This window comes from Haemaphysalis longicornis, unplaced genomic scaffold, assembly GCF_048455015.1.
Source record: "Haemaphysalis longicornis isolate Haplotype H1 unplaced genomic scaffold, Haemaphysalis longicornis Haplotype H1 scaffold_9, whole genome shotgun sequence".
Lineage (NCBI taxonomy): Eukaryota > Metazoa > Arthropoda > Arachnida > Ixodida > Ixodidae > Haemaphysalis > Haemaphysalis longicornis.
This window is the reverse complement of record NW_027526460.1, coordinates 54430442-54457863: the sequence shown is the minus strand read 5'-3', so window position 1 is coordinate 54457863 and position 27422 is coordinate 54430442. Positions and strand designations below refer to the sequence as shown.

The 27422-nt window shown below is 47.0% G+C and overlaps 2 protein-coding genes across 2 annotated transcripts in view; both read left to right on the top strand.

Annotated features, from left to right (window-relative positions):
• The first annotated feature begins 472 nt into the window (after window positions 1–472).
• The window catches only part of LOC144153197 (uncharacterized), a 68320-nt gene continuing 41370 nt past the window's right edge, over window positions 473–27422 (top strand). Inside the window, exons 1-2 of the mRNA XM_077684851.1 lie at window positions 473–629; window positions 1801–3779. Coding sequence (XP_077540977.1) covers window positions 593–629; window positions 1801–3779 — 2016 coding nt within the window. The 5' untranslated portion in view covers window positions 473–592. The remainder of the gene's footprint in view (window positions 630–1800; window positions 3780–27422) is intronic.
• LOC144152714 (uncharacterized) lies at window positions 19713–25445 on the top strand. Its single transcript, XM_077684121.1, has 3 exons — window positions 19713–19869; window positions 22600–24774; window positions 25320–25445. Exons 1-2 carry the CDS (start codon window positions 19833–19835, stop codon window positions 24741–24743), a joined length of 2181 nt encoding a protein of 726 aa, XP_077540247.1. The 5' UTR covers window positions 19713–19832; the 3' UTR covers window positions 24744–24774; window positions 25320–25445.

The window sequence follows — 27422 nt, the reverse complement described above, 5'->3', positions numbered from 1 at the left end:
AAGCAACCACAATCTTTTTCCGGAACAAGACATGCAGCCAATTGTATGACAAAACATATTGCTGCCTATGCGAATGCATGCGAAGTTCTCAGCTGTATGAGTTTCCTTTTCTGCATTATGTTAGAAGGTCACCAGCTGCCTCCCCAGCACTTCGAAAACCGCGACTGCATATAAAAGCGATGCTGTTAGGATGAAGCATCCACGTTTTTTAATGATGTTTGTTTCCTTCCAAAACTGTTGTTAAGATGCCCTGCGAAACAAAGTTCTTTTAGAATTTTGTTTGATTCTGACCTTGCCATTGCACTTATAATCAAAAATATTTCCGACTTTTATTTTAGAAAAGAACGTTCTGCTTGGACACAGGCCTGCATTGGGCCACAACAAGCTCAATAACTATTTTTTTTCTTCTAGTTTTGCGGCAACAATGCTCTGCTGCGCGCATTGCTGTTATTGGGGCTAGCATTGCGTCTACGTCAACAAGAACCAAACAATGCTGCGTCAAAACGTATATAAGCTTCCACTTGGGTCTCGGACAGCACCTGGCTTCGGCTGCAGACCGATAGCATTGCAGAAGTCCTAGGCCACAGCAAGGATGAAGGCCTTCGTTGTGGTAGCCCTCCTCTCTTTCGGTGAGTTGCTCTTCAAGTATTTTTTGGCTGTAGTTGAGGCTAACGCAAATTTTTCGCCCTTTGGCGATTACAACACTTTATATCTGGCCGAAGGGGCACAAAAAACACTTCACGTACAAAAATAACGTACCCAATCCTTATAAGTTCCAAAATTTGAATGTATTTTTTTACTTTCAAAAACTTTATACAAACCATATATATGTGTGAAACCACAGAGACGAGGTTGCTTGGACGCGAGCTGTTGTAAATGGCAAAAGAGACCCTAGACGGATAAAATGCGATAAACTTGATGCCCTTGAAGAAATGAAAAAAATAAAGAAGGAAAACCTTCTGCACTAACGTGTATGACGTCCCAAAGAAAGCTCATCCCTCTGTTAAGTGCCTGAATAAAATATAGCCGCTACAAGTGTAAGCTACAGCTATTACGACAAAAGACTGATATGATACGCGGGGTCGAAGCTGAAACAAATCCGCTCGATAAAAACCGAATGGTAATGGTTGTACTGCGGATACCACAAAGTCACCGTGACACGTAAGGCAATTTGCGGTGTACAACGCACTAGCTACGGCACGCCGCGGTCGGGCAACGTATCGTTGTACTATTTTTAAGCCGCGACAACGCTGGCAACACGCATCCGCGAATGCAGATATAATGAAACAGGCGTAGAGAGCGTCGCTCCTTGAAGGACATAAATCATAACAGCGTCGCTGCCCGGGACGGGAGCTAGGTGCAATAAATCGGCGGCAACAACTTCCACCACCCGTCTTCGACCGCCGTCATTATAACCGCATGCGCGCGCACAGGACCGTAAGCACTACGTAAGCACCTTTGCTCGCTGCAGTGATCCTACGCCTTCAAACAGCCATCGTTTCCGTTTCGAAAAGCCACTACAATGGGTCAAATACGTGCTTTTTAGAGTTAATGACAGTCATGTTCTTTTAAAAAATAAGTAAAGCTTAGGTACTTTCTTTGCCAAATCAGCGCCCAGTTGCAGCCTAACATTGGTTCGGTGCCCATATCATTTGCCTTAATCCCTCCGTCACCGGTAACGGTAGTGGATCCTTTGTTTGTAAATAGGACATCTCACATGAGTTCGTACGCTTACGTTGCTGAGGAAGTCAGAGAATTGTAAAATATATCTAACGTTCATTTATGGTGTATTCTTTCCAGCCTGCCATGGCGCCGTTGGCCAATCTTTCCGTCGCTTCTCTGGATTCGGTGGATCCGGATTGGGAGGGTACGGTAGCCTCGGAGGAGGATACGGTGGTCTTGGAGGAGGATACGGTGGCCTCGGGGGAGGATTCGGTGGCCTCGGGGGACTGAGCGGTCTTGCAGGATACGGTGGCCTCGGAGGATACGGTGGCCTCGGAGGATACGGTGGCCTCGGAGGACTTAGCGGCTATGGAGGATACGGCCTCGGAGGATTGAGTGGTCTCGGAGGGTATGGCAGCCTCGGTGGATTGGGTGGCCTCGGAGGATATGGTGGTCTCGCAGGACTAAGTGGTCTTGGAGGATATGGTGGCCTCGGGGGGTTGAGTGGTCTTGGAGGGTATGGCGGCCTCGGACCACTTAGCAGCCTCGGAGGTTATGGTGGCCTCGGAGGATTGAGTGGCCTTGGACCATATGGTAGCCTTGGAGGACTGAGTGGTCTTGGACCATATGGTGGCCTCGGAGGATTGAGTGGCCTTGGACCATATGGTAGCCTTGGAGGACTGAGTGGTCTTGGACCATATGGCGGCCTCGGCGGATACGGCGGCCCCTGGGGAAATGGCGGCTTGGGAAGATTCTTAAGTGGCCTTCCAGGTCTCAGGAACCTCGGAAATGGAATCCGCCAAGGTTTCGTCGGCTTCCAACGGGGTGTAGGTCAAGTGGTCGACCCCCTGAGTGGTAGGTCTACGCGGTTCCCTGTCCCGATCCCCACGCACCTTGTTGCGGTCCCATACCCAGTCCCAGTTCCAAGGCCATTCCCTTACCCGGTCCCACGCCCAGTTCATGTCCCACGACCATTCCCAGTCCCATTCCCACGGCCACACCCTGTTCCGGTTCGAGTCCCTCACCCAGTCCCAGTTCCTAGGCCAGTGCCCTTCCCAACTCCAGTCGTCTCACCAGTTGCGGTTGGCTATAGAGGATATGGTCCTTTTGGAAGGTACAGCCTTGGAGGCTTTGGTGGCCTCGGCGGATATGGTAGCCTAGGAGGATACGGCCTTGGAGGATTTGGTGGCCTCAGCGGATCTGGACTTGGTGGATATGGAGGTCTAGGAGGCTCTAGCCTCGGAGGCTCTGGCGGTCTCGGTGGTTCTGGCCTTGGAGGACTAGGCGGACTCGGAGGTTCGAGCCTCGGAGGCCTTGGTGGTCTCGGTGGTTCTGGCCTTGGAGGACTAGGCGGACTTGGAGGTTCGAGCCTCGGAGGCTTTGGTGGTCTCGGTGGTTCTGGCCTCGGAGGATTCGGTGGACTCGGAGGATCTAGCCTCGGAGGTTACGGCGGCCTTGGTAGCTCTGGCCTTGGAGGACTAGGCGGACTCGGAGGTTCGAGCCTCGGAGGCCTTGGTGGTCTCGGTGGTTCTGGCCTTGGAGGACTAGGCGGACTTGGAGGTTCGAGCCTCGGAGGCTTTGGTGGTCTCGGTGGTTCTGGCCTCGGAGGATTCGGTGGACTCGGAGGATCTAGCCTCGGAGGTTACGGCGGCCTTGGTAGCTCTGGTCTTGGAGGATTCGGTGGTCTCGGAGGTTCCAGCCTCGGAGGTTATGGCGGCCTTGGTGGATTTGGCCTTGGAGGAATTGGTGGTCTTGGAGGATCCAGCCTTGGAGGTTATGGTGGCCTTGGTGGATTTGGCCTTGGCGGATCTGGTCTTGGAGGATATGGTGGTCTTGGAGGATATGGCCTCGGAGGTTACGGCGGCCTTGGTGGATATGGCCTCGGAGGATTGAGTGGTCTCGGAAGCTATGGCGTCCTCGGTGGATACGGCCTCGGTGGATCCGGCCTTGGTGGATATGGGGGACTTGGAGGGCTTGGTGGCTTTGGAGGTTCCAGCCTCGGAGGCTTCGGAGGATACAGCTTGGGAGGTCTTGGTGGCTTCGGAGGATCTGGAAGCTTTGGAGGATACAGCAGCCTCGGAGGAGTATCCAGTGGCCTTCAGGGATCTCGTAGATCCTGAGTTACCTCAGATCCCCACCTTTAAAACGCAGGTAAGTCACTTGATAGAATAGAGGGGGCATCTCTTGGTTCCACTAGGCAAAAATGCTTTAAAATGTGGCGCATAGCAGGTGCTATAGTGATCGTACAGAACTCCTCAGTGTGTAAGAAGGCACTTTTAGATAGTCAACATGGGCAGTGTAAGTTCATCAGTTGCAGTTGTGAGCGAAGGGGTAAAAGAACAATTGGTCCAAAATACCTCGTGGCTTCAAACGTAGGACGTCCAAGGAGCCGTACAAAATTTAAAACGCTGATACAATCAGAGAATAAATTCGCGACAGAAATGTTCTTATAGAATATTGCGAAAATACACTCTGGTAGGAGTCCAGGGGGAATAAGAGAAAGGTTTTTAAAATAATGCTTATAGAGATATTTTACTGATCCGTGGCCCTTATGCCCATTTAAGCTTGACCACTTTCCGTCCTATTGACGCGCCAACAAATTAGAGGCACACGTTATTAAAAAACTTGCTCTAACGTTTTTCAGCGTTATCTTAAAAAATGGTCTATTTAATGCTTTTCTTCAGTTGCAGGTGCTGACACGAGCCATGGAGCAATGATGGCCCGCCACCGTGTAGCGTCGTAGCACCTAAGGCTATTTCATATATAGTCATCACAAAAACATTACTTGGTATTGAAAATAAACAAGCTGAAGTCACCATTGTGTCCAGTCCATTTTTTATGACTTTTCGTTTTCCAGCTTCATCATTATGAAGTTTTGTCTTTTCAAAATGGGGTAGGAATGAAGTGGGGACAGTGGGTTAAGGCAACAAAATGGGAATGTACATGATGTTGCAATAAAATAGGAACGGCTTATGAAAAAAATATTTTATCAAGGTGCCAGTTGCTTCAAATGCACTTACCTGGGTTTAAAAGAGACTGCGCCGATCTTAGGCTGGTAATTACAGCTTGCCTGACGCACTAGTGACACAGAAAAGATAGCAAGCACCGAACGCGATGGGGGTCTTAATTGCCACCACACTGGTTCTCGCCTAAACAACCATACGAAATTATTAGTGAAGCTGTTTCGCGTACGAAAGTAATCTGAGACCGGCAAGCCTACCTATCTGGTGCCGTAACATACGGCATAGTAGTTCTGAAGGACAAAAAAAAAAAAACTCGAAAGTGGATGTCCACCACAGCTGTTGGAAACCACTACAATGGTGATCGAGGAGGGTATGAAATATTTCTCGTCTTATCGGGGGCTTGTCGCTTTCGCTCGGCTAGTACCACCAAATAAGGGTCAAGCGTTTACGGGTACAAGGGTACAGGGTACAGACATTTGTTTATACTTCGACGGTTCACGGGCACCGCAATTTTGTTGTACATGCATTTTAGTCGGTCAATTCTGGTGGGCTTAGCTTTTCCTCCCTGCTCTGCGGGTGCAGTCGTTCCGAATGCGAGTCAAAGATAGCGCGTGTAACAGCATTTCAGCAGCAGAAGTGTGTCCATAAATGCGGCAAATACTGGGCCCTGCCTAGCCTTACGGCGTCAAGGGCAAGAACTGCTCTATTTAGTGACAGTAGTCCTGCCTTGTCTTCAAAGATATTCTGGAAACAAAATCATTACCATGAACACATGGTGGGGAGTCCTATTGTTCACAGGCACCTTATCATCCATAATGCGGTTTCGATGCTCATTTTGTCGTTTTCTTAAACTAAGCTATAGGATTTATGCCTTTTAGTCTGACGCATGCGCTCAACGTCTTAGGCGTTGGCGCCTTGGCGTTTTTGCCCACGGTGGTGAAACCGTTGGGGGGGGGGGGGGTAAAGGTATACAGATTTGCTACAAAACGTCCCAGCGGGGATGATAAAACGCCTACCCGAACAAAAATGTTAATTTGCTTGATTAAGAATCCCGTCATTGTCCAACCAGCTGAAACAACGCTCGCCTTCGTGAATCTATAAAAATGCGGTAGCTTCAAAGCCATTGCCATGGTTCAAATTTTGCGTCAATGTGAGCTCACTTTTCTGCACCAGTGAACGACTCTCTCATTACTGAATGGTAATGTTGTGCAGCTGGCGAAGCAATCGGCAAGAATGGCTCTTCGCTCAACACGTAATCGGCGTCCGGGAATGGATTAACTGCATGCAACTCATTATTGGCATCAAGTTGATTATTTTTACGCCATTTTATGCACGCCCAGGCGACTCAGTTGTTAAGTCATTGTGTTACCTATGTTCCTTCCCTGTCTCAAGGATAGTTTTTCTAATGAAGGCCAGAAACAAAACCGGGCACAGGTAGAAAATTACGCGCACGTTAAATTACCTTTGTTTGGCTAAATTGGTATGTAACCGTTCCCTACAGTACGGTTATAAATTGGTGCGCAGCTCCAGCGCTTAAAGCTCTCAATTTCAATTTTGCGTTCGCACAGAAACAAGTGAGACATCAAGTACAAGATGACTTGGAACTGAGTGTCATATATAGCACTCCGCTTTATTTACAGTTTTTCGCGCTGATAGCTGTTCCCCGAATTATTAGCAAATGGCCTCTGGCTGACACCGCAGTACCGTGATTCATTCTATCCTTTATTTGTCTATTTATTACTACTTGTCTTGATCACGGCCTCTCTTCGTGGTCTAACCCACGTCGCAAACTTAGAACCGCAGCGAGCTATAGGTACTCACCCCCCCCCCCCCCCTACATTCGTATTCGTGCCACGATATACAGTGTTGCGACGATAATTGGAAAACTTTAAATGTTTTTCCCGAGTGAACCCCCGCTCAGTTCGCACTCAAACTTGCAACGAAGGTCACACTTTGTGGTCTATTTTGTTTGATACCCGGAACAACGATGTTATTTACCTGTGTATTCTGAAAATAAATAAAAACGATTTCCGCCCATGGGAAAATGGCGGCTGATCTAGACGTGCGAGCCAGTACAAGTTGATGTTGGAACGACGAAACCACCTGGGGTATGCAGAACGAAACGCACGTTTGGGATTCGCGGTAGGAAGGAGCCAAATGGTGCAGCAGGCTATCAAAAATTGCACCTAGGAATGAGCCAGCAGACGATCAGAAAACCCGGTTTTCGGGCTCACGTTCAAACCAGCCGCCATTTTCCCGTAGGCAAAAATAGTTTTTATTTATTTTCAGGATAAACGCGTAAGTACCGTCATTGTTCCCGGTATCAAACAAAATAGACCACAAATTGCGACCTTCGTGCGACGTTTGAGCGTGAACAGAGCGGCGGTTCGGTCAGGAATAAATTTTAAAGTGTTCCAATTGTCGTCGCAACACCCTGTATGAATACCTTATGCACACATACCACGTATGATTATGCTGTGGGTACACCCACCGTGGTAGCCTGGTAGTCGTACCATGGCGCGATGAAAACAAAGCCGCCAGGTTAATTACCGGTTGCAATGGCAGGTTTTTATGCAGACGAGAAATTAAATCTATCTGCATGATACTCTGACGCACGTCAAACACCTCCAGGTGGAACAACAGTGATGCACTTCCCTCAACCAAGGCGCGTCTTTAGCCCGTCTATATAGGAACATGCGTAGTGCTTCAATTTCTACTTGGCTGTCTGCGTAAACATGCGGCACGTGATCAGTGGCCATTTATGCAGCCCGCTTGCGTTTTAACTCACGCTCGGCTTGATGAACTCAGGTGGTGGGACCGGCGCGGCCAGCAGTCATTAACCAGGCTGTCCGCTTTTGCGCATGCGCTACTCAACCTTGTGATATTTTAGGCACCTGCAACCCCAACTACGACGCTGAGCAGAGGCCAACAGAAATGATCCTCACACATTGTGACAAGAAGTGGCTGCCTCAAATCTCCCGCCCTCCCATGAACGATTCCGTTAGTGAGCACGATATTCGGGAGGGACGAAAAAAATGAACTGCTTAGCAAGTACTTCCAGAGCTGCAGAAAGACAAACCGGGCAGCCCGAATCCTTAATAATAACTCGTTAGCAAAAATTGAGCAAGTAAACCTCACTAATGAAAGTTATAGCCGAAACACCCAATGGACAATTGCCGAATAAATGCTTAACCCACTCTGCTATACACCATGACCATCCAAAGTCGGCTTTACTGCTGTATACTCGTGTTTTGCTAAAAAGACATTTTGAAGTGTCATCTGAACGGTTTGACAGCAAAGTAGGGAAAAGCAAAGTGGGACGGCCTACGTCCTTTTATAGAATACCTACAAGAGACCCCATGTATCCCAGTGAACCGATCTCCCCCTAAATTCTACTTCACTTCTAAGCGCGAATTTTTTTGCTGAGAAAACACTGAAGCGGCACCATAAGACGTCTTCAATGAGAATAAGAATGCCCTAAGCAATGTTAAAACACTCCATAAAACCCCTAGTTTCCCTATGGGCACCTTTTGGAATCAACTTCAGTACCGTACAAAAACTCCCACCTCCCCTCGCGGGGACCCCTGTGTAGATGCGACGCATAGGCGGAGCGGCGAAGGGACCGCGTTTTATAGCGCGCATAACGTTGAACGGACTGCGTAAGCCGGTCCCAGTCGATGACGACGTTGGCGTACTTGTAAAGCGGCGTGGACTCTAGGTGTTTGAGCCAAGCGTGGATGTTGCTTCGCCGGAGAACGGCACACCGGTTATATGCGCAGCGCGCCCGAAGGAGAGGAAACCGCGGAAGAGAGAGTACTGAACATGCGCCGGCCCCAGCGCGTCTGCCGCGGCTATGTCGCAACACAATCCAACAAAATCCACTTTAATCCAATCCAATCCAATCCAAATCCAATCCAATCCAAACCAAGCCAAGCCAAGCCAATCCAATCCAATCCAATCCAATGCCCCTCGAGAGAGAGTGTTCGCTATCGGAGAGGAGAGGGGGTGAGCGGCGCAGCTGGTGCGGCGAGGAGAATGGGGGAGGGGCGGACAACGCCGACGACGACGACGACGACGTCGGAGGGACAAGGCGAGTGAATGAGATGCTCTGCATCTAAAAATACGTTGTTGGGACGACATTTGTAGATGCAATGTAAGACATGTGTTGTTGCAGTATGATCCGTGGGCGTTTTATCAAACACCTCCTTAAGACCTCTTACAATAAGGCCTTTGTAGGGACGCAAGCCGAGCGCCTCTTAAGTCGACTTCATTGCTATTCACATATGCGTTGCTGGAGATACAGTTTCCCAAAGATTATACAGGGTGTCCCAGCTATCATGCAAAAATGTTTAAAAAAAGAGCGATGGCATTGCTCGAAAAAAACCTAATACACAATGTCTCCAAAACAGTAGAACAGTGGCCAGTGGTTTTTTCGTTGATGCGATTTAATTCACGATTTGTAGTTAATTACCTAACTCAAGAAGTACAGCGATGAGCACGGCCTCACGGAAGTTCGATCCGGTCCGACTGCCGACCGGCGCCGCCGTAGCGGGCCTAGCGGCACATGTAGGCGGGGCATTGCCGGTGACTGCTAAAAAAATCGTGACGTACCGCCGAGCCGAGCCAATGGCTGCCCGCATCTCGAACCTGTCCCTATTTTTTCAGGTGGTCTTGTGCCTAGTCGGTGACGTCACAGCTTCCACAGAAGCTAAAGCTCTAGGCCTTATTGCTGGCCCTTTTTAATGAACGAAACTCGGCTAATACTCAACGCTTTTAAGCCATATCTTAGGCGGGATATTTTTGGAGAATACTCCAGCGATTGCAGTTGTAAACTTGCAACTTTCGGAACCCTGAACCATGTTGAGGGCCCCTTTAAGGCGGTAGTGATAGTGACGAAGGTGTCTAACTACGTCTGCTGCTAACATCGCTATTTTTGGAGTAACCAGCATAAATTTTGGGGGTGTATGTGTAAAATTTCCACTAACTGTGTGCGAAATTTCATACCAAGAAACGTGATAGCTTTTAAAATAAAATTCTAAAGTTAGTTTATCTTTTTGTCTCGGCGTAAGGAACATTTTCAGAAATGTATTTGCAGGCACAGGGCTGAAACATTTTTATATTAGTTAAATGCCCCAGGCTTTCTTCTGAAGCAGAATAATAATGGTGGCATTAACCGTCCATTTCTTTTAAATATTTACACAGCACAAACACACATTTTAATATTTTTAGACAGAAAAAAGTGCAAATAAAAAAAAGAAATTGGGGTGAGAGCGTGCTTATTCGGGTTCAGAATGTGTCTATGGTACACGTGTGTATTTTTCGGGAGTTGAGAAACAACTCTCAAAAACTGTTTTGGAAACTTATTTAAGAGAAGAGAAAATGTTCCGTATCTCAGCGGAAATGTGTTTTGAGAAATTGCACTCCAAAGTTTTCTTTTAATTTTTGTTTTTCAAATTGTTGTTTTTTGCGGGGATTCCGACAAAAGCGAGGCAACGCTACTATCACAGGGGACTTCAGGCGCGAAAGTTCGCTCTAATATGTCAAAAAAGGAAAACAATTACGTGCGGGCAAAGAGCATATAGAAGAACGACTTGACGTAAACAAACGCTTCGCAATGCTTGCGCAACGTTATTTCAACTAGCGCCGTGCCGTTGCGGCAAATAGCAACTTCGATTTTTGTAAAGTAATTGTAAAAATAAACGCTATGACACGTTTAAAAAAAAATAACAATGTAATTGCCACTATGCGTCAAACTAAACTTGCAGTGACCAGGCGGGTCCACATGGGGGCGCGTTTGGCGCCATTTTTAAACGACTTCTGGGGCCCAGTTCCCCTAAAGGGGGGCGTTCTTTTGAACCGACGCGGTAGCCCCATGCAAATGCACGTGTTCTGAGGCTGGGGCGCCGCTTTTAGGGGCAACGGACGGGTGCAAAGCTCAGGTTGGAGCACTGTAACGAGGGCGCAAAGCGACGCGCACTGCACCCCCCCCTCCCCCCTCCTCTTGTTTCGCTTGTCGCATTGTGCCCTTGTTACAGTGCTCCTACCTGAGCTTTGCACCCGTCCGTTGCCCCTAAAAGCGGTGCCCCAGCCTGAGAACACGTGCATTTGCATGGGGCAACCGTGTTGTTTCAAAACAACGCCCCTCTTTAGAAGAATTGGGCCCCTGGCGCGCATTTGAGGACGCCACTTCGGGGGACGTTCTCTAAAGCTGTTATAATAATTAGCACTGTATTAAACAATTCCAATCTTTAGTCGTTTTTAATGCGTGCATTCGTTGTCGAGTACCCCCACAGCCAGGACCGTCTAACGCCCTAAATTTCACAAAAATGCAGGTATCGCGGAAGTTCTACCTGTAATCGCTATAACAGCGTAAGTGGAGATAACTGGTCGACCCAATTTTGAAAACCTAAAAAATAAGAAACATATGAAATAATTACGGAAACTGGCGAACCGTGTAAAGCCCTGCATTTTCAGAATAATGCAGATTTTTAGAAAGTTGCAAATGTAATTGCTATAATAACGTAAACAGAGATAATTGTTAGGAAAATTTTGAAAAACTAAAAAGTAAGAAAAATATAAAGAATTACTGGAAATGGAAAAACGAATAACCCATGGCATTTCCCCAATAATGCAGATTTCGCAAATGTTCCACCTATTAAATGCAGATAATTTATTTATAGAACGAAATTGTGAAAAACTAAGAAAAGTAAGAAAAATATTAAGCAATTACGGGAAAGCGTAAATCGCATAACGCCCAGCATTTCCACAATAATGCTGATTTCGCGAATGTCCCACTTCTATTTTCCTCCATCCCCCCTTAAGACTTTGGTTCTGCCTTTTCATCTCGACCATTGCATTTTTCTTTTGGTAGAAGCATTTTCGGTTCCGTTTTGCAATCATTGCGTTGCCATTTCGGTCATTTTCGTTTTCAATGAGGTTAAGCTAAGTATGTACCCCTAATTCCGCAGGGAAGGGTTTAGAATTTTGTACCTGTCTCGCAAAAATCTAGCACTCATCTGTTTTTAATTTTAAAAACATTCCCCGCATTTCCCCGAGGGGAAGAATCTGAAAGTGCGAATGCACGAGTTGAATTTGCGCGGTTCGGTAATGTTTGCGAAAGAGAGATCACACACACACGCACAACTACAAAGAAAGAAAGATGCATTTATTCACAGACACCTATTTGTGTTGTCGTTGTACTTGATTGCTAAAGCGGATCTCAGCTTTGAAATTTCGTGTCAGTACTCCTTTAAGCGGGTGCATTAGCCCTTCTCACGCCCGATTCTTGGCCAGTCCCCCACGTGGGTATGTGCCATGTCAGCGGCCAGGCAGCGCGCGCCCATCTCCCCCCGTTGCTAAGGAAGACGAGGAGATTCCTGGCCAATCCCCCACGTGGGTATGTTCCATGTCAGCGGCCAGGCAGCGCGCGCCCATCTCCCCCCGTTGCCAAGGAAGACGAGGAGCGCGCGCACCCGCAGCTGTTGCTATGCGGACGGCGGCGGACGCTTCAGGCTCGCTTAAGAAGTGCATTCGCACTTAAAAGCACGGCGAGTATCAGTTATGTACTGCTTTTCTGTTATATTATGCCTAAGGATTTCTTTTTGCTCGACAACGTTGACAAGTATGCAACATTTTACCAAATTTAGTGATTTGGAATGGTTGTTTCGATATAAACTTTTCGTTTCAAGAAGTTTTTATCTTTTGGCCGGGTGTCTGAATAGATGGACAGACGGACGGACGGACGGGATAGACAGACAGCCAGACAGACAGACAGACAGACAGACAGACAGACAGACAGACAGACAGACAGACAGACAGACAGACAGACAGACAGAGAGGTAGGCCAATATTTTTTGGGTTTAAGCAGCTCAAGAAAAACTATCGTCTTAAATTGCGAATATGCTGATTGCTATTGGTTTCCCCTTTGTAGCGGGGTTATGACACATCATCTTACCAAAAGGGACTAATATACCTGTGTTTTATTATCATCATCATCATAATCCTATCTACGCCCACTGCAGGGCATAGGCCTCTCCCATTAATCTCCTATTACCCCGGTCCTGTGCTAACTGCGACCAATTTATTCCCGCAAACTTCTTGATCTCATCTGCCCATCTAACTTTCTGCCGCCCCTTGCATCGCTTGCCTTATCTAGGGATCCACTCTGTTACCCTTAATCTTAAATACTCTTGGTTTAATGCTAGCGCTGCTTAGGGCAGACACAAAAATCTTATTAGGCACAACATACTTTTTTATGTTGTATGTTATATTATACAGGTGGTAACTGTCCTAGGCAACAATCCCCTCTCTGCTTTTCCTCCACCAGCATTCTAATCTTCTTTTCGTCGCCTCGACAGCCTTGAAGTTAACTTCCACTGCGCTACCCTTAAATCCTAGGGCTTCTGAGAGCCGAATATTTCCCTCATGTATATTTGGATGGATACCCTCGCATTCTAACACTATGTGCCGCATAGTTTCTGTTTCTTTTCCGTAGACCACCCATACCCCGTCATTTTGTGAATACTTCCCCACAAAGCTCTTAGTTCGCAAGCAACCGGCTCTATAAGAGCAATAAAGAGCAATAATATAAGAGCAATAAAGGTAGCTTTGCCGCACAACGTTGGCGCTCTCAAGCTTCACCGCACAAACTTCCGGTTGGTGGTGGTTTTTTTGCACTACTACACCGCTGGGCAAAGAAGCCTAACACGTAGCAGTCTTGGGCTAATCTAGTAGTGTATGACATGTCTGATGTTTCTTAGCTGAAATGGAACGCTACTTCAGTGATGTTTATAACCCAAATTGAAGTTTCCTGTCAGTAGAGTGGCCTGAGGGAGAAATCAAGAGACATTTGTTGGAAATGCTTGCAGTGAATTTATACGGGCCACTAGGGAGCATAGCTAGCATCTTTTTATACTACTGATTGATTGATTGCAGGGTTTATAGCACCGACGCCGCCTAGGCGGTGAAGCGCGCTTTAGTGGAGGGCTCCGAATTAATTTGGACTACCTGGGGATATTTAACGTGCGCCGAAATCTCCTGCACACGGGCGTTTTTGCTTTTCGCCTCCATCAGGAAAGCGGCCGCCCGGGTGGGAATCGAACCCTGCGACCTCGTGCTCAGCAGCGCAACTCCTTAGCCAGTGAGCCACCGCGGCGGGTTTTCTTAAAGTACTGGTGGATGAACTGCAGGCTGTCACATGCTATATGCTTCCTGTATTCCCAACATGATGAGTAACCCGCATTTGTTAGCAATAATGTATGCCACGTTTTTGTTCGAATGCTTTCCAAATCTTTTATTTTTGCACCATTTTTTTGTCAAGTACTTTTACATAAACACTCCGATGTGTTAAGGGGACACTAATGGCAGCTAGCAAGCTTGGTTTATGCAAAAGTTCAACTGCCCCGCAGCACTGTCAGCGTTTATTCGGTGGTGAAAGATGCTTCAATTGCGGAGAAATTACCACTTTAAAAACGCGTTTATCTCTCTCGTTTCCCTCGCACCATTTTATGACGTTTTGCTTGGCGCGAACAGCGACCGGAAGCGAGAGAGCTGAGAGAGAAAACATTTTAATGAGCTCCAATGTGAGTCCGGAACCCTAGTCCGGAAATCCATGCGTTGATAGCCGTCTTGGCCCGTGTCACCAGAAGGGTCTGGTCCTCCGGTTTACAGCTGCTCAACAGTGTTAACTGGTCAGCAGTAGGTATTACTCAGAAGCGGCGAGAGTATTGGTGGAAAAAAAGCAGGGAAGTCGATAAAATAACATCCCAGCCAGGGGTAGCGGCAGGGGAGAATTGAGGGACTAAATTTAAATTCAAACAACATAGGCTAGATGGCGCACGCCGTCACCCCGATTCAAAGGGGAGGCCTTTAATCATCATCATCATGGCTTGAATTTTGCCTGCACATTTATAATTGTTTATGACTTCCGAAAGTAAATGTGTAAAGAAAGATTTCATGGGTTTCCTTGAGAGCACATGTTCCCGCTCCTCGTACTGTTCTCCGTCACGTACCCTTGGCACATCCGGTCAGCTACTCTTTATATCATCTCTGCCGGGCTACTGATCGCTTCCTGTTGTGATTATATACGAGCATATTTTAAGGATACTGCCCCAGAGGCTGGTATATTCGCCTTCTGTGGACGCTGATCTATTTATTTAGACCAACTTCGGTTTTGTCTTGAGTGTCCCTTTAAGACCTACTTCCCTAAGTTATGTTTTTAACGCGATAGCGTTATTAGGCAAATTTTTCGATTCCCCCGTGGCTCCTAGCGGTCCGCTATCAGCCGTGCCCATCAGGCATCCACGGAAATACGTCACCGCTGCCAACCGGAAGCTAAGACTGAGGCAGCAAGATTTGAGGGCTCAGCTGAACCTGTGATATGGAGCTACGGCAACAGAAGTTTGGAAAGGAGGGCAATGATACAACGTCATTGATACAAACACTTTGAAACACTGACACTGATGCCTCCTCGCTCAACCTGACCAGCACCTCGCGTCAGCAATCTTTCACACCCATTTTAAGCCACAGAAGCGCAGGGAGCATTTGTCTCTCCTGTGCTACGGTTGTTAAGAACCCTCGTTGCCAGTCTTTCTCTTTTCGATGAACTTTAGTGCTTGTGAAGCATTGATTAGAAATACAGCAACTGCGTACGAGAACGCTCCGCGGGAGTCGATATATCGCTATCCCGCCTTACATCTTCGGATCGAAACGGAGATGTCTCTGCAACTTTTCTTTTCTAGCCCTGTTTTAAAAACTGTACAGTACACACTAAAGCGAAAGTATTTGCCCCCTAAAATATTTGAATCGATTCACAGTTAGTTCTTACTGTTGGTGTTAAAAAATATCTGAGTCGGTCTGCACTCAGTCTTTACTATTTATATTCTATTCGCAAGTCCCAAATTTGATATTCGTACACCCCTAGAGTTTCGCAAAGTCGATGAAGGTGTGATTTTTTGGTGCAAAGCCGGAAGTCCTGAATAAAGACTGCATAACAAGAGAACTAGGTCGTCTGTTCGACTTGATAAACTTCAAAGGCGTCACTGATGCAAAATTTTAATTGAACCCGCAGCATCACGCACAGCGCCTTTGCCCTACTTTGTTCCACGAATGCATATGGTCGTAATTTGGCTCTTCCGGTGTTTCCTGAAAGCTAGGTCAACGTCCGGGGCCTTTTAATCGACTGGGCAAAATCTACAAGCTGAAATGTATACTGACTCTGCTAATGGTATGCTTGACGTTGCGTCGTAACTGAAATCAATGGTTCTCACTACCTCTTAGACATTTTCGCCATTTCACGCTACCAATCTTACAGTTCAACTCGGATACCCGTGGGGCTCATGGTAAGGCCAATGATTCCAATGTTAGGTGTGTTTGCTCCCTTTTCCTTCTTTAGAATCCTTTTGAAGCACTCTCAATGTCTCAGCGGGAACAACAGTTATAAAGACGCTTTGCAGTGATGTACTTCGTGGGCAAGTTCCACTTAGATAAATACATTAATTATACGTGCTTAAAATGGAACAAGAGGGTTGCACCACGCACTCACGGTAATCACCATCGCGTGTACTAGCTATATCCCATCAAACGTCAGCGTCGTAAGGGGTAGACATGGCCGCGTTCTCGCTTGCGTTTTTCCGCCGTAATATTTGGTGCCAACAAACTCGGCAGCTTCTCATCCTCGCCAAGAAAGTCGAATTCTCATAGTAAACAAAGGAACACCGATGAGGCTATTGTTTCTGTCGAGCTGAGTTCTTCAGGAGGCAGCTATGACAGCGTGGATGGCGGGGGAAAGCCACGTAAATGGGCTTTTGTGAAGACCTTCTCCAAAAACAAGCTCAAAAGCTGGACAAAGGCTACTCATAAATATCCCGTGTGCCGGGAACCTATTAGGTTGCACAACCCATCGTAAAATTAAGGTTCTAGGCTGAGAAAGGATTCCGGAAGGTAAAGTATTTTCACCTCCTAGACAACGATATCGACGCGAAACTAATAAAAAATGCAGTCTACCCATCTCGAAAACAAGACGCGATTCTGTTGTTTGTGCTATTCTTGCGACACTCTTCGACTCGCAAACTGTGAAGCAGGTTTGAGCACCGGAAAAACCAAAATTTTCTGAATCCGACATCTTACGTGACTGTGAGGAACGCGGACATGTACAACCAAATATTGTGACTACGGGCGTACTATTCACCCCGCGCTAAGTCCCCCGCGGGCGCGAATATGTTGAATGTAGAAGAGGACACCACCAAGCATGTGTGATCATCATCATGTGTATATAGATATGTTCCATTAAACGTTAACACCATAAGGGCAGCCCCAGTCCCCCGTCTCCCTTGCGTCTTTCCAACGTAATATTATCTCCCAAAAGGTATTTTCGCTTACATCTAATCAATCACTCTTTATATAGCCTCGAAACACTATCAAATAGTCTGCTCCGAGCAATGAGCATACGGGTTATGAACTCACCCACAACTTCACTAGGACGAACAAGAAGATGTTTCAGCGAGACGACACAGAAACGAGAGGGATTACTCAAGACCCCGCCATGCAGACACATTGCTTCCCGTTTCCGTGAATAGGCATGTTCGGCCTGGGCAGAAGGCGCAGACACTGTAAAAAAAGGATAACAATAGAGGGGCAGCTGAGGTTGCGGGCGCACTTGTGATGGACATAAAAATGATGGGTTCATTCCAATCTGCATTGTCTTGGCAGAAAAAGAAAAGGCTCTGCTCACGGAACTGATTTGCCAAGGACAGGGGTTGTGCAGCGTTCTCTAAGGCTGTGCAATGTTCGTACGTACCAAGCATGTGCGCCTTGACGACATTTCAGCCAGTTAGCATGAGGTCCTGGTTGCTCTCTAAATCTATCGTAGCATGTCCAGCCCTACATGGACAAGCTCACCTGGTCTCAAGACGCAATAAAATAGTAATAACAATAGTAATATGAATAATGTTATCAGTATTCTCATAATTGTTATTATTAGACCAACCTTCACTAGAGCAAAAATGTGCCCGAACTCCCCTCTAGATTTCGCTATCCAGGAATAAATCTTGCTACCAGCCAGTATATTTTCGCATACCGACTCATGCTTTTTAAGGTCATCCTCTAGTGAAACCGCGTGGTGATTATTTATCCCCCAAAACATATAGCTAAACCTTAGGGAACGGGCTGGTAGAAAATTTCTGTAAATGTAGGTTACTTTTGTCTGTGCTTTACCTTGTTTTTTTTTCTTTGTCGTGGCAGATGTTGAATTCACAGAAACGTCGCAAAACATTCTATCTACCCACTGACTTTTTCTTGCCTATGTACGCAACATATGATTTACCTTTAGTAGCATCGTTTCGTGCCTCTGCGTCCCAATTACATTACAGTGGCGTTAACCAGTGCCCTCTTAAACAAAAAAAGAGAACAAAATGATGTGCTCTGACAAGAGAAAAATGTGACTTTTAAAGCCCTCTCTGCGAATTTTTGTACCCGAGCTGTCTTCTTCTGTTTCGAACATCCCTACGTAATGTCTATCTCGGGCCCTTAGAGCACTAAAAAAACCTAATAAAATCATCATCATCGTCGGCGGCGGCGGCGGCGGACTGTTTAATGTCTGCTGCAGGACGAATGCCTCTGCAATAAACTTGCAACTGCTCCTGTCCTGAGCTTCACTAACCCATCCTATGCCACCAGTATCCCTCATGTTATCTCTCCATCGAGTTGTCGGTCTTTCCCTATCTAGTCCCGTCTCTGGTCAGCACCTCCGTTACAGGTAGCCACGGAAGTATTACTACGCTGTTAGTCAGAAACACAGCCAAGCCATCAGCCAGGCGCAGCGGCCTCTGAGCCCACTGGCGGTAGATTTTCTGCTAATGAAACTAGTGTTGCAACTAATGAATACATTTTTTTTCTTTTTTTTTCACAGCTATTTTTATGGCACCCTCTGAAACATAGTGCGTTCAGATATTTTTTTCGAACGTTGCCATCACCGCTTAAAGCAAATAAGTAATTTTTTTCATAGATAAGAGATTCTCCGTGAGGCCAGAGAGAAAGAAAAACTCTTTATTAAAGAGGAAAACGCAGAGAGGTTTGCCGACATCAGTTCGCCGGCATGCTACTCTGCGGGGAAAGGAGAAGAGGCAAAAAGGTAGGAAGTGTAATGAAGGAGAGGAGAGTACTAGTAAGGAAAATATAAAATACAGTCCTTGTTCAGGGTATCGAGTTCAAAGTTCCCTGAAATTAAGGGAGGACTACAATTTCGTTGGCATACCAATGTCCTGGAGAAATTCGAATAGCGCGGACTGGGTTTTTCGCTGAGCGGAGGGAGAGGGCCATGGTCCAAGTACCTATCTAAGTGTCAATGTTCCAGGGTGGAGACAATCAATTGTATGTTGTCAACGGCACTTTCAGTCGGCATAGGCAGAGCACTCCAGTAATATATGTTCAACAATTTCAAGTGAACCGTACTTACCGCAATATGGGCTTGATGTTTGGCCGATCCGATGTAGATAGGAATTTGTTAGTGCTGCATTAAGGCAAAGCCTATGAAACAATTACGTTCTGGCAGCCGAATTCAGACATACGGGTCTATTAAATGTAAAAAAAAACGTAATGATACTGCGGCAAAGACCATTAACGGTTCATTTCCAACAGAGCTAGTGCCTTTGTCATTGTGGCGGCATCATGCTTCGTGAAGAAAATTTTCTTTCTTTTTCTCATTTGTAGGCCCCTGCGGGCAGCCTAGTCCGCTTTCTCGTTTTCAATAACGCCGCTGTGGCCTGGAAGCCACTGGAAGTTAACGCTATGTCCAGCGACGTATGCAACATAGTCAAAATACTTTATGCCGCGCTGGACATGGTCATCAGAGAAAACAGTCCAACATGTCGGCGGCTGGCGTAGAATGTATCTAAGTTCTTCTCTAACCCCGTATAGCTCCGCCGACGCAGGCGAAGTCGGTCGCTCAAGCCGATATGACAATGCTTCTTCACTTGATGGAAAGACATATCCGCGTTTCCCTAATACAAAGCTCAAAATTAGATTTTCTTGGTTGCCTAAACAATGGTCTGCTTTGCGCGTTGCTATTATTGTGGTTAGCCTTACGTGGACATATACAGGAACCAAACAATGCCGCTCTAAAACGTATATAAGGCCCGACCTGGGTCTCGAAAAGCACCTGGCTTCGGCTGCAAACCGGTCGTATTGCGGAAGTCCCAGGCCGCCGCAAGGATGAAAACCTTCGTTGTGGTAGCTCTCCTCTCTGTCGGTGAGTTTCTCAGGATTATTGTTGTTTGTGAAAACACTGGAGGTTTCACTGACTTAGACTCAAGTTTGGTGAAGCGGCCGACCGTTAGGTTGTAACCTTACGTTTTGCCAGCTCATGTTGTGACCGGAAAATTGGTGCGCCTGCAAGTAAAGGCCAGTTAGCGTTGCGCAAAGAGCACAAGCTTCTTTGCGGTGCATTTGCCTAAGGTTCTTAAGTTTCGCATTTGGGCTTGCATGTGGCCCTATCTCAAGGGGTAGGGGGGGGGGGGGGCAATACGGCTAATGTATTTTTATATCATTGCATTGAGAGCTCCTAACAGTTTTTTGATAGGCGGCTTCTGGTGGAGATGTGCACACGAGCCATCCACGCCTTTCAGTGTCTATTGCAGTAGATAAAGATCGCTTCGTCAAAGTTTCCGGCAACTAGTACCCGGAAATACAGCCCTTTCTGCACTGGTACTCAGCAGACACATTTAGTGTCATTCCATCGGTGGTTTATAAGCAAACGTGCATGGCAGTGTGCGGACAGTGCTCCTTTGCCAGTTTAAGGCTGCCCGGATGGTATATTTTCTTCGAGGTTTCCATTTTTAATTATAGCTGGACCGAGATTTCTGCACTTTGCAGAGAGCGATATTTTGTGTTGCCTAGTGTTCCGCTTAGAGACCCTAGCAGTCATTATTACGTGGCTGCATAAAAAGGAACTCCAAAAACCATTCTCTATGCATTCCGCTACTTGCCACAAGTCAGTATATAAAGAAATATTTATTAAGCACAAAATATAATAACAAAGATACAATTCATGGGACTCACAATGCCGCTTCCAATCATTAGGCTCGTTTGCTTTTTATGAAAAACGTTTTTTTATCAAAGCTTGTGAAATCTCTTGAAGCTCCATTCGCATATTTTGAGGCACCTGGAAGCACTGCCGATACACGCTTTCGCTCCTTCATTCGTAACTGGAAGCAATGTGAAAGATGTGCGACCTGCACAAAGCGTCACGGTGTGATTTTCTCGTCGCAACAGCTGTGCCTTCCAGTTATGGTTTGTTTTTGTTGAGGATTTGTTCAGTGGCTATAAAATGATTTTATTTATGCGACTAAAAGGAAGCCTGCCAATAGCAGCGGCATCGCTCGAATGACATCATTCCAGCACTCAAACCATGCCAAGACAGGGAAACAGAGAAAGATATTTCGATCAAGTTTCAGTTTCGATCAAGTTTCAGCTGGTATCTCTGGCTGAATTATTTGCCACCTCCTATAATAAGTACTGGATGCACTTGTTGACTGCATTATGAAAGAATTTCATATTTACAAAAAGAAAAGTTTTGAAGATTGTTTCATGGTCCTTGTAACAATTTTGAACAGCTGGAACTACTGCATAAGTTTGGCAGAAGTTTCAAAAATTCGGAATGCACTCCTCCAGAACCTAACCAAATTTTAATGCCCTTGTGTGGGTTGTAACTAACGAATCAGAAAGTTGGGAGACATGTGGGAAATGTGATGGGAACAAACGAGTCAGGTAAAATAATATTTTTCAGAGTATTCAAGAACACATCATCTTTCTCCGCGAATCTTAAGTTTCTCTAATTCGTTTATTCACTTTCGAACGACTCTAACTTCAATGTTGTGCGCACATGTGTTTGTTGCGACTTTCTAGCCCACTTGCGCCTTTATTTTTTTACCATGTCAGCCGGAAGAGATAAAAAACCAAAGATTAAATTACAGAGAAAATATTCGCTTCCTGCCTCCTCAAACACCCCTCAACTTCTACGCGTCTCACTATCAACAAATTTCTAAAGTAAAAATTCCATGTGTGAAGCTACGGAAATTGGGTGGTTCGGGTGTAAGCGGTATTGGCAGGGGTGTGTGCGAAAGGGGTCTAGGAATACAAAATCGGTATATATTTTTCTCCACTGAAGAAAAACAGAAAACGATACGATGTCCCATAGCGAAGTCCACGGCTAAGGTTAGTCCCCAGCGCATATTAACGAATACCGACTAGTCGCCAAGAAGGAGCTACCGCTATCACGACGAAGGAGCACAAATACGGGCGATCCAAACCCAGCATCGATGCCGCGGTGACAGCTGCGCCACCCCGACAAGTATACGGTATTCCGCTGAGGGCAATGCTATTAATAGCAATGAAAAGCCGCCGTAGGCCACCGACTGAACATAATTTTTAGCCGCGCCAGTAGAGACGATACTTTTTCGCAACTTCACATGTATGAAATAGCCATAGAGTTCCCATCCTAGAAAAAAAGAAATCGTAAAATGTCACTCAGTGGGCCGGGTGCTGTGCGCGAATACCGAGCGCCAACTAGTTTATCTGTCTTTGATTGACTCCATGGAAAAAACATGCGCATCCGTTCAAACACCTCAAAAGACACTCGCGCAAATCCCTGCAAGGGATAAAATTCCCTCAGACCAGCATCGTTTGCGCTTTTTAAAGACTTCAAAGAGGTACAATATAAGCTGTTCAAAGCGCTTTTCATATGGGCCCTTTACTATAATAAGTAAAACACTGGTACCATCTAAGCAATGCAAATGCTATGTTACAGTAAAAGGTTGCCTCGATGTCTACATATTTCGCCTTTTTTCCTTCGTCCCCGAGGGCGGAAGCGCCTTCTTGGGGAAAAATGTAACGGCTGGAACGCACTAAACAAACCTATATGTAGAAGCAGGGTGTTGCAAACCCATTCTAAGGTTTTCTTCTGGTGTATTTCTCTTTGCAGCCTGCCATGGCGCCTTTGGCCAATCTTTCCGTTCCCTATCTGGACTCCGTGGATCCGGACTTGGAGGATACGGCTTGGGTGGATATGGTCTTGGAGGGTTTGGTGGACTCCTTGGAGGGTATGGTGGTCTCGGTGGATACGGAGGCCTAGGCGGATTAAGTGGCATTGGAGGAAACGGTGGCCTCGGGGGATACGGTGTTCTCGGAGGGTATGGTGGATTTGGACCATTTGGTAGCCTTGGAGTTTATGGTGGCCTCGCAGGACTGAGTGGCCTTGGACCATATGGTATCATTGGAGGATTAAGTGCTCTCGGGCCATTTGGCCGCCTAGGAGGATATGGTGGACTCGGAGGATTGAGCGGCCTGGGACCCTATGGAAACCTAGGAGGATTGAGCGGTCTCGGACCATTTGGGCGCCTCGGAGGATTCGGTGGGCCCGGAGGATTGAGTGGCTTCGGACCATATAGTAGCCTTGGAGGATCAGGTGGTCTCGGGCCATTTGGCCGCCTAGGAGGATATGGTGGACTCGGAGGATTGAGCGGCCTGGGACCATATGGCAATCTAGGAGGATTGAGTGGTCTCGGACCATTTGGCCGCCTCGGAGGATATGGTGGGCCCGGAGGATTGAGTGGCTTGGGACCATATAGTAGCCTTGGAGGATCAGGTGGTCTCGGGCCATTTGGCCGCCTAGGAGGATATGGTGGACTCGGAGGATTGAGCGGCCTGGGACCATATGGCAACCTAGGAGGATTGAGTGGTCTCGGACCATTTGGCCGCCTCGGAGGATATGGTGGGCCCGGAGGATTGAGTGGCTTGGGACCAGATAGTAGCCTTGGAGGATTAGGTGGTCTCGGGCCATTTGGCCGCCTAGGAGGATATGGTAGACTCGGAGGATTGAGCGGCCTGGGACCATATGGCAGCCTAGGCGGACTGAGTGGCCTCGGACCATTTGGCCCCTTTGGAGGATACGGCGGGCCCAGAGTATTGAGTGGCCTCGGACCGTACGGAGGTTATGGTGGCCCCTGGGGATATGGTGGCTTGGGAAGGTTTCTAAGCGGTTTTCCAGGCCTCAGGCATCTCGGAAATGGAATCCGCCAAGGTTTTGTGGGCTTCCAGCAGGGTGTGGGCCAGGTGGTCGACCCCTTGAGTGGTAGGTCCACGCGTTTCCCGGTACCGATTCCCACACACCTTGTAGCCGCCCCATACCCGGTCCCAGTCCCAAGTCCAGCTCCTTACCCAGTTCCACGCCCAGTTCCAGTTTCGCGACCATTCCCAGTTCCAGTCCCACAGCCACACCCAGTTCCGGTTCGAGTCCCTCACCCAGTCGTCGTCCCTAGACCAGTTCCGTTCCCAGCTCCCGTGGTAGCACCAGTGCCATTCGGCTATGGAGGGTATGGTCCATTAGGAAGTTATAGCCTGGGTCCCTTCGGTGGCCTCGGAGGTTTTGGTGGCCCAGGAGGATATGGCGGCCCTGGTGGATTTGGACCGGGAGGATATGGCCCCGCAGGTTTTGGTGGACCCGGTGGATATGGGCCTGCAGGATATGGTAGCCTTGGAGGATCCGGCCCCGGAGGTTTTGGCGGTCCCGGTGGATTTGGACCTGGTGGAAATGGTGGTCTCGGAGTATCCGGCCCCGGAGGTAATGGCAGCCCCAGTGTTTCTGGGCCGGGAGGACTTGGCGGTCTAGGGGGTTCCAGCCTAGGAGGTTATGGAGGCCGCGGTAGTTCTGGCCTTGGAGGATTTGGTCCCGGCTTCGGAGGTAATGGCCTTGGGCTAGGTGGATCTGGTCTTGGAGGATATGGCGGTCTCGGAGGATACGGCCTCGGAGGTTACGGCGGCCTTGGGGGATATGGCCTCGGAGGACTTAGTGGTCTCGGAGGATCCGGCCTCGGAGTTTATGGTGGCCTCGGTGGATATGGCCTCGGAGGATTGAGTGGTCTCGGTCCATACGGTATCCTCGGTGGGTACGGCCTCGGAGGATCCGGCCTTGGTGGATATGGTGGCCTCGGGGGCCTTGGTGGTTTCGGAGCTTCCAGCCTCGGAGGACTCGGTGGATTCGGAGGATACGGCCTCGGATCTGGAATCGTTGGAGGATACGGCAGCCTTGGAGGATACGGTGGCCTTCGAGGATACCGTCGCTTCTGAGTTACCTCAGATTATTGCCTTTGAAATGCAGGTAAGGGGATTGCCGTAAGATAGGTACATTTGTGTGTTCTACCTCCTAGAAATAATTTGACACCTGCCGTCTACCACGTGCTATTAACCTTTGTGTACATATATCTTCAATGGGCCCCAAAGTTACTGTGTGATTTGCAACACTGACATGTTAAGTCCTTCATTTGCAGTTGTGACCCTCTTGCCATGAGACCAACTAGACCAAACCCCTTACAGTTTTAGTCTTTGGATTTCCAGTTACAGGAGCAAAATAATGTAGGAGGGTGACGGAATTTTATATGTATCTGGGACAGTGATGTGCCTATCGTTATTACAAAAGTAGCTTGGTTTGGGGGGGGGGGAGTGACCAGGAGAAGAGGATATTTTTGTTGCGCCTAATCACGTCTTGTAGCTATTTCTGATACGGTGTATCTTAATCTTGATCGCCTTGCTTTCTCTCTGTGCACCATGAGAATACCCGCACATATTATCGAAAAATCAATTTCTTGATGACGCGCCGCCGTCAGATTAAAACAATTTTTGATGAGTACTTTTTTTCAACTGCAGAAGCTGAAGGAAACCATGGATCAATCATGGAGCCCTACCAGTCAGCTGCGGAACTACTAAAGCTATTTCAAATATAGCTGTCACAAAAAGCTTTACTTGGCATTGAAAATAAACAAGCCGAAGTTAGCACCGTGTCTCGTTCATTTTTACGTGCCATCTTCCCCCCCCCCCTCCCAGTCACCATTCCGGAGATTCAAGCCTTCGAAACGAAATGGAAACAAATTCTTGACAACGGATGAACAAATAAAGTTTTAATGAAAACAATTGTTCAAATTCAATTCAAATTCTTATTCAAAAGTTTAAGTGCGCGAAAGACAAATACAAGAAAGGACACAGACGAGCGCAGTTTGTCTTTGGCGCAGTTAAACTTTTGAATATGAACCCCTTCCAACTTGCCCAGCTGTCTCTCATTCAATTCAAATAGTAATGAAAATAGTTGATCAAGATAGATTTCCCACGATCTCATGATGGTTTTAAAGGGAGTGCACCGATAGTAAGCTGGGGTTGGCAGCTTATTTGCCACACGACTGGTTTGTAAAGCGGTTGTAAACAGTAAAATGGCTGACTGCCTCAATGTCCGCTAAGGGGGCTGTCATCTAAAAATTGTGAGAAATGTTTAGTAAAGCCGTAGGAGGAACGTGAGAAGCGCAACCCACCTTCCCGTGTGCGGTCGCGCACGACATGGTAGTTATATATGTTAGACGCATACGTCAGAGAGGTCGAAACTGACAGAAACAGTAAACCTTACATTTTTCTCGGAAGAAAACTGTTATCGCGCTAGAATGCGACGCCGATCTTTGCCCACTCGGCCCAAAAAGGGGTTAACGTACTGTATTTTATGAGGTGAGCTCTTTTCAGTTCAATAGCATGATCCGAACCGTTAGTGTCGATGTTACTTACGTTTTCTCTAATCGTTAGCTACTATATCAAAAGTAAGCCGCAGAATTGTGCAGCTGGAAATGAGGTGTGCAGGAGTGGGTGTTGGATCTGTAAAAATTCACGTGCGGGGCATCGTGAATGAAATTGAGTTAGACTGAATCTTGCAATTGAGGCATTTGTATTGCTCCTATTGTCACTGGACTCTTATCTGCTGGGCGACCTCACAAAATATGGTCTTATGTGCGTACAGATGGCTCTCGAGTTAATAGGGCGTTGCGTTACCGATCGTGAGTGGTCTGCGTTGGTCACCTCTCACAGCAGCTGTTTTCCCGATAGCGGCAAATGACAAAACCTGCTCGTTGCCTTATTTCGGCGTACGTGAACGAAATCTAGGACGACTGTATAGATACGTTGCCTCCACTGCTGCGCGTCTCATAACCCATATGTAGCGTAGATACTCAGAACCTGAACCTATATGTGTAGGTTATTTATACTGGACCAAACATTAAATTAACAAAAACCAGGCCACCAGCACTGCTTGGCGGCTGACCGATCGCGCCTTTTAATATGAAACAGTAAATCGAGCGCCTTGTATACCAACAACACAGGTGGAACCCGCAGGCGTCTTATCTTTTTTATTAAAACCTCATTCCCTCATTGGAAAGTCGACCTCGAATGATGGCGGCGTCAAACAAATGACGCAAAAACACAAGTGAACCATAGAAGACCAGAAGCGAACGAAAGCGAACTTGCACAAGAGATGGTAATCATTACCAAAGTTAATAAATGATTGAGTGGTGATTATAATAAGGACTAGTAGGTCGGGATTAAGATGAATTTAGGTGTATTTAAAGGACAATGAAGGCAAAACCGAAGTTAGGTTGATCAAACATACTGGTTACTCTGGTAACAATGATACCTATTTATTCGGAAACTTCAAAGAAATAATCTATATATTAAAGAAAACAGACCAAACAGTGGCGACTCACCAATGACACTCCGGCGACTTTTCTGTGACGTCACAGAATCCTGTTTGTGCGATTGGCTGCCGCCGACCGAAGCCACTGCCAAGGAACATGACTGGGCGATAGTAGTAGCGCCTGAAGTTTCGTGCGATCGTATCAATTGCATGCAAACGTGTAGGTAACACAATGATAACAATATTTCTAGTGTTGGCCCATATCATGTCACCGCTGCCCATATTACGTCACTGTAACGCAAATT

Coding starts and splice junctions, on each gene's coding strand:
- LOC144152714 (XM_077684121.1), top strand. CDS start 19,833: ATGAAAACCTTCGTTGTGGTAGCTCTCCTCTCTGTCG. Junction 19,870..22,599: donor GGTAGCTCTCCTCTCTGTCG/GTGAGTTTCTCA, acceptor TTCTCTTTGCAG/CCTGCCATGGCGCCTTTGGC.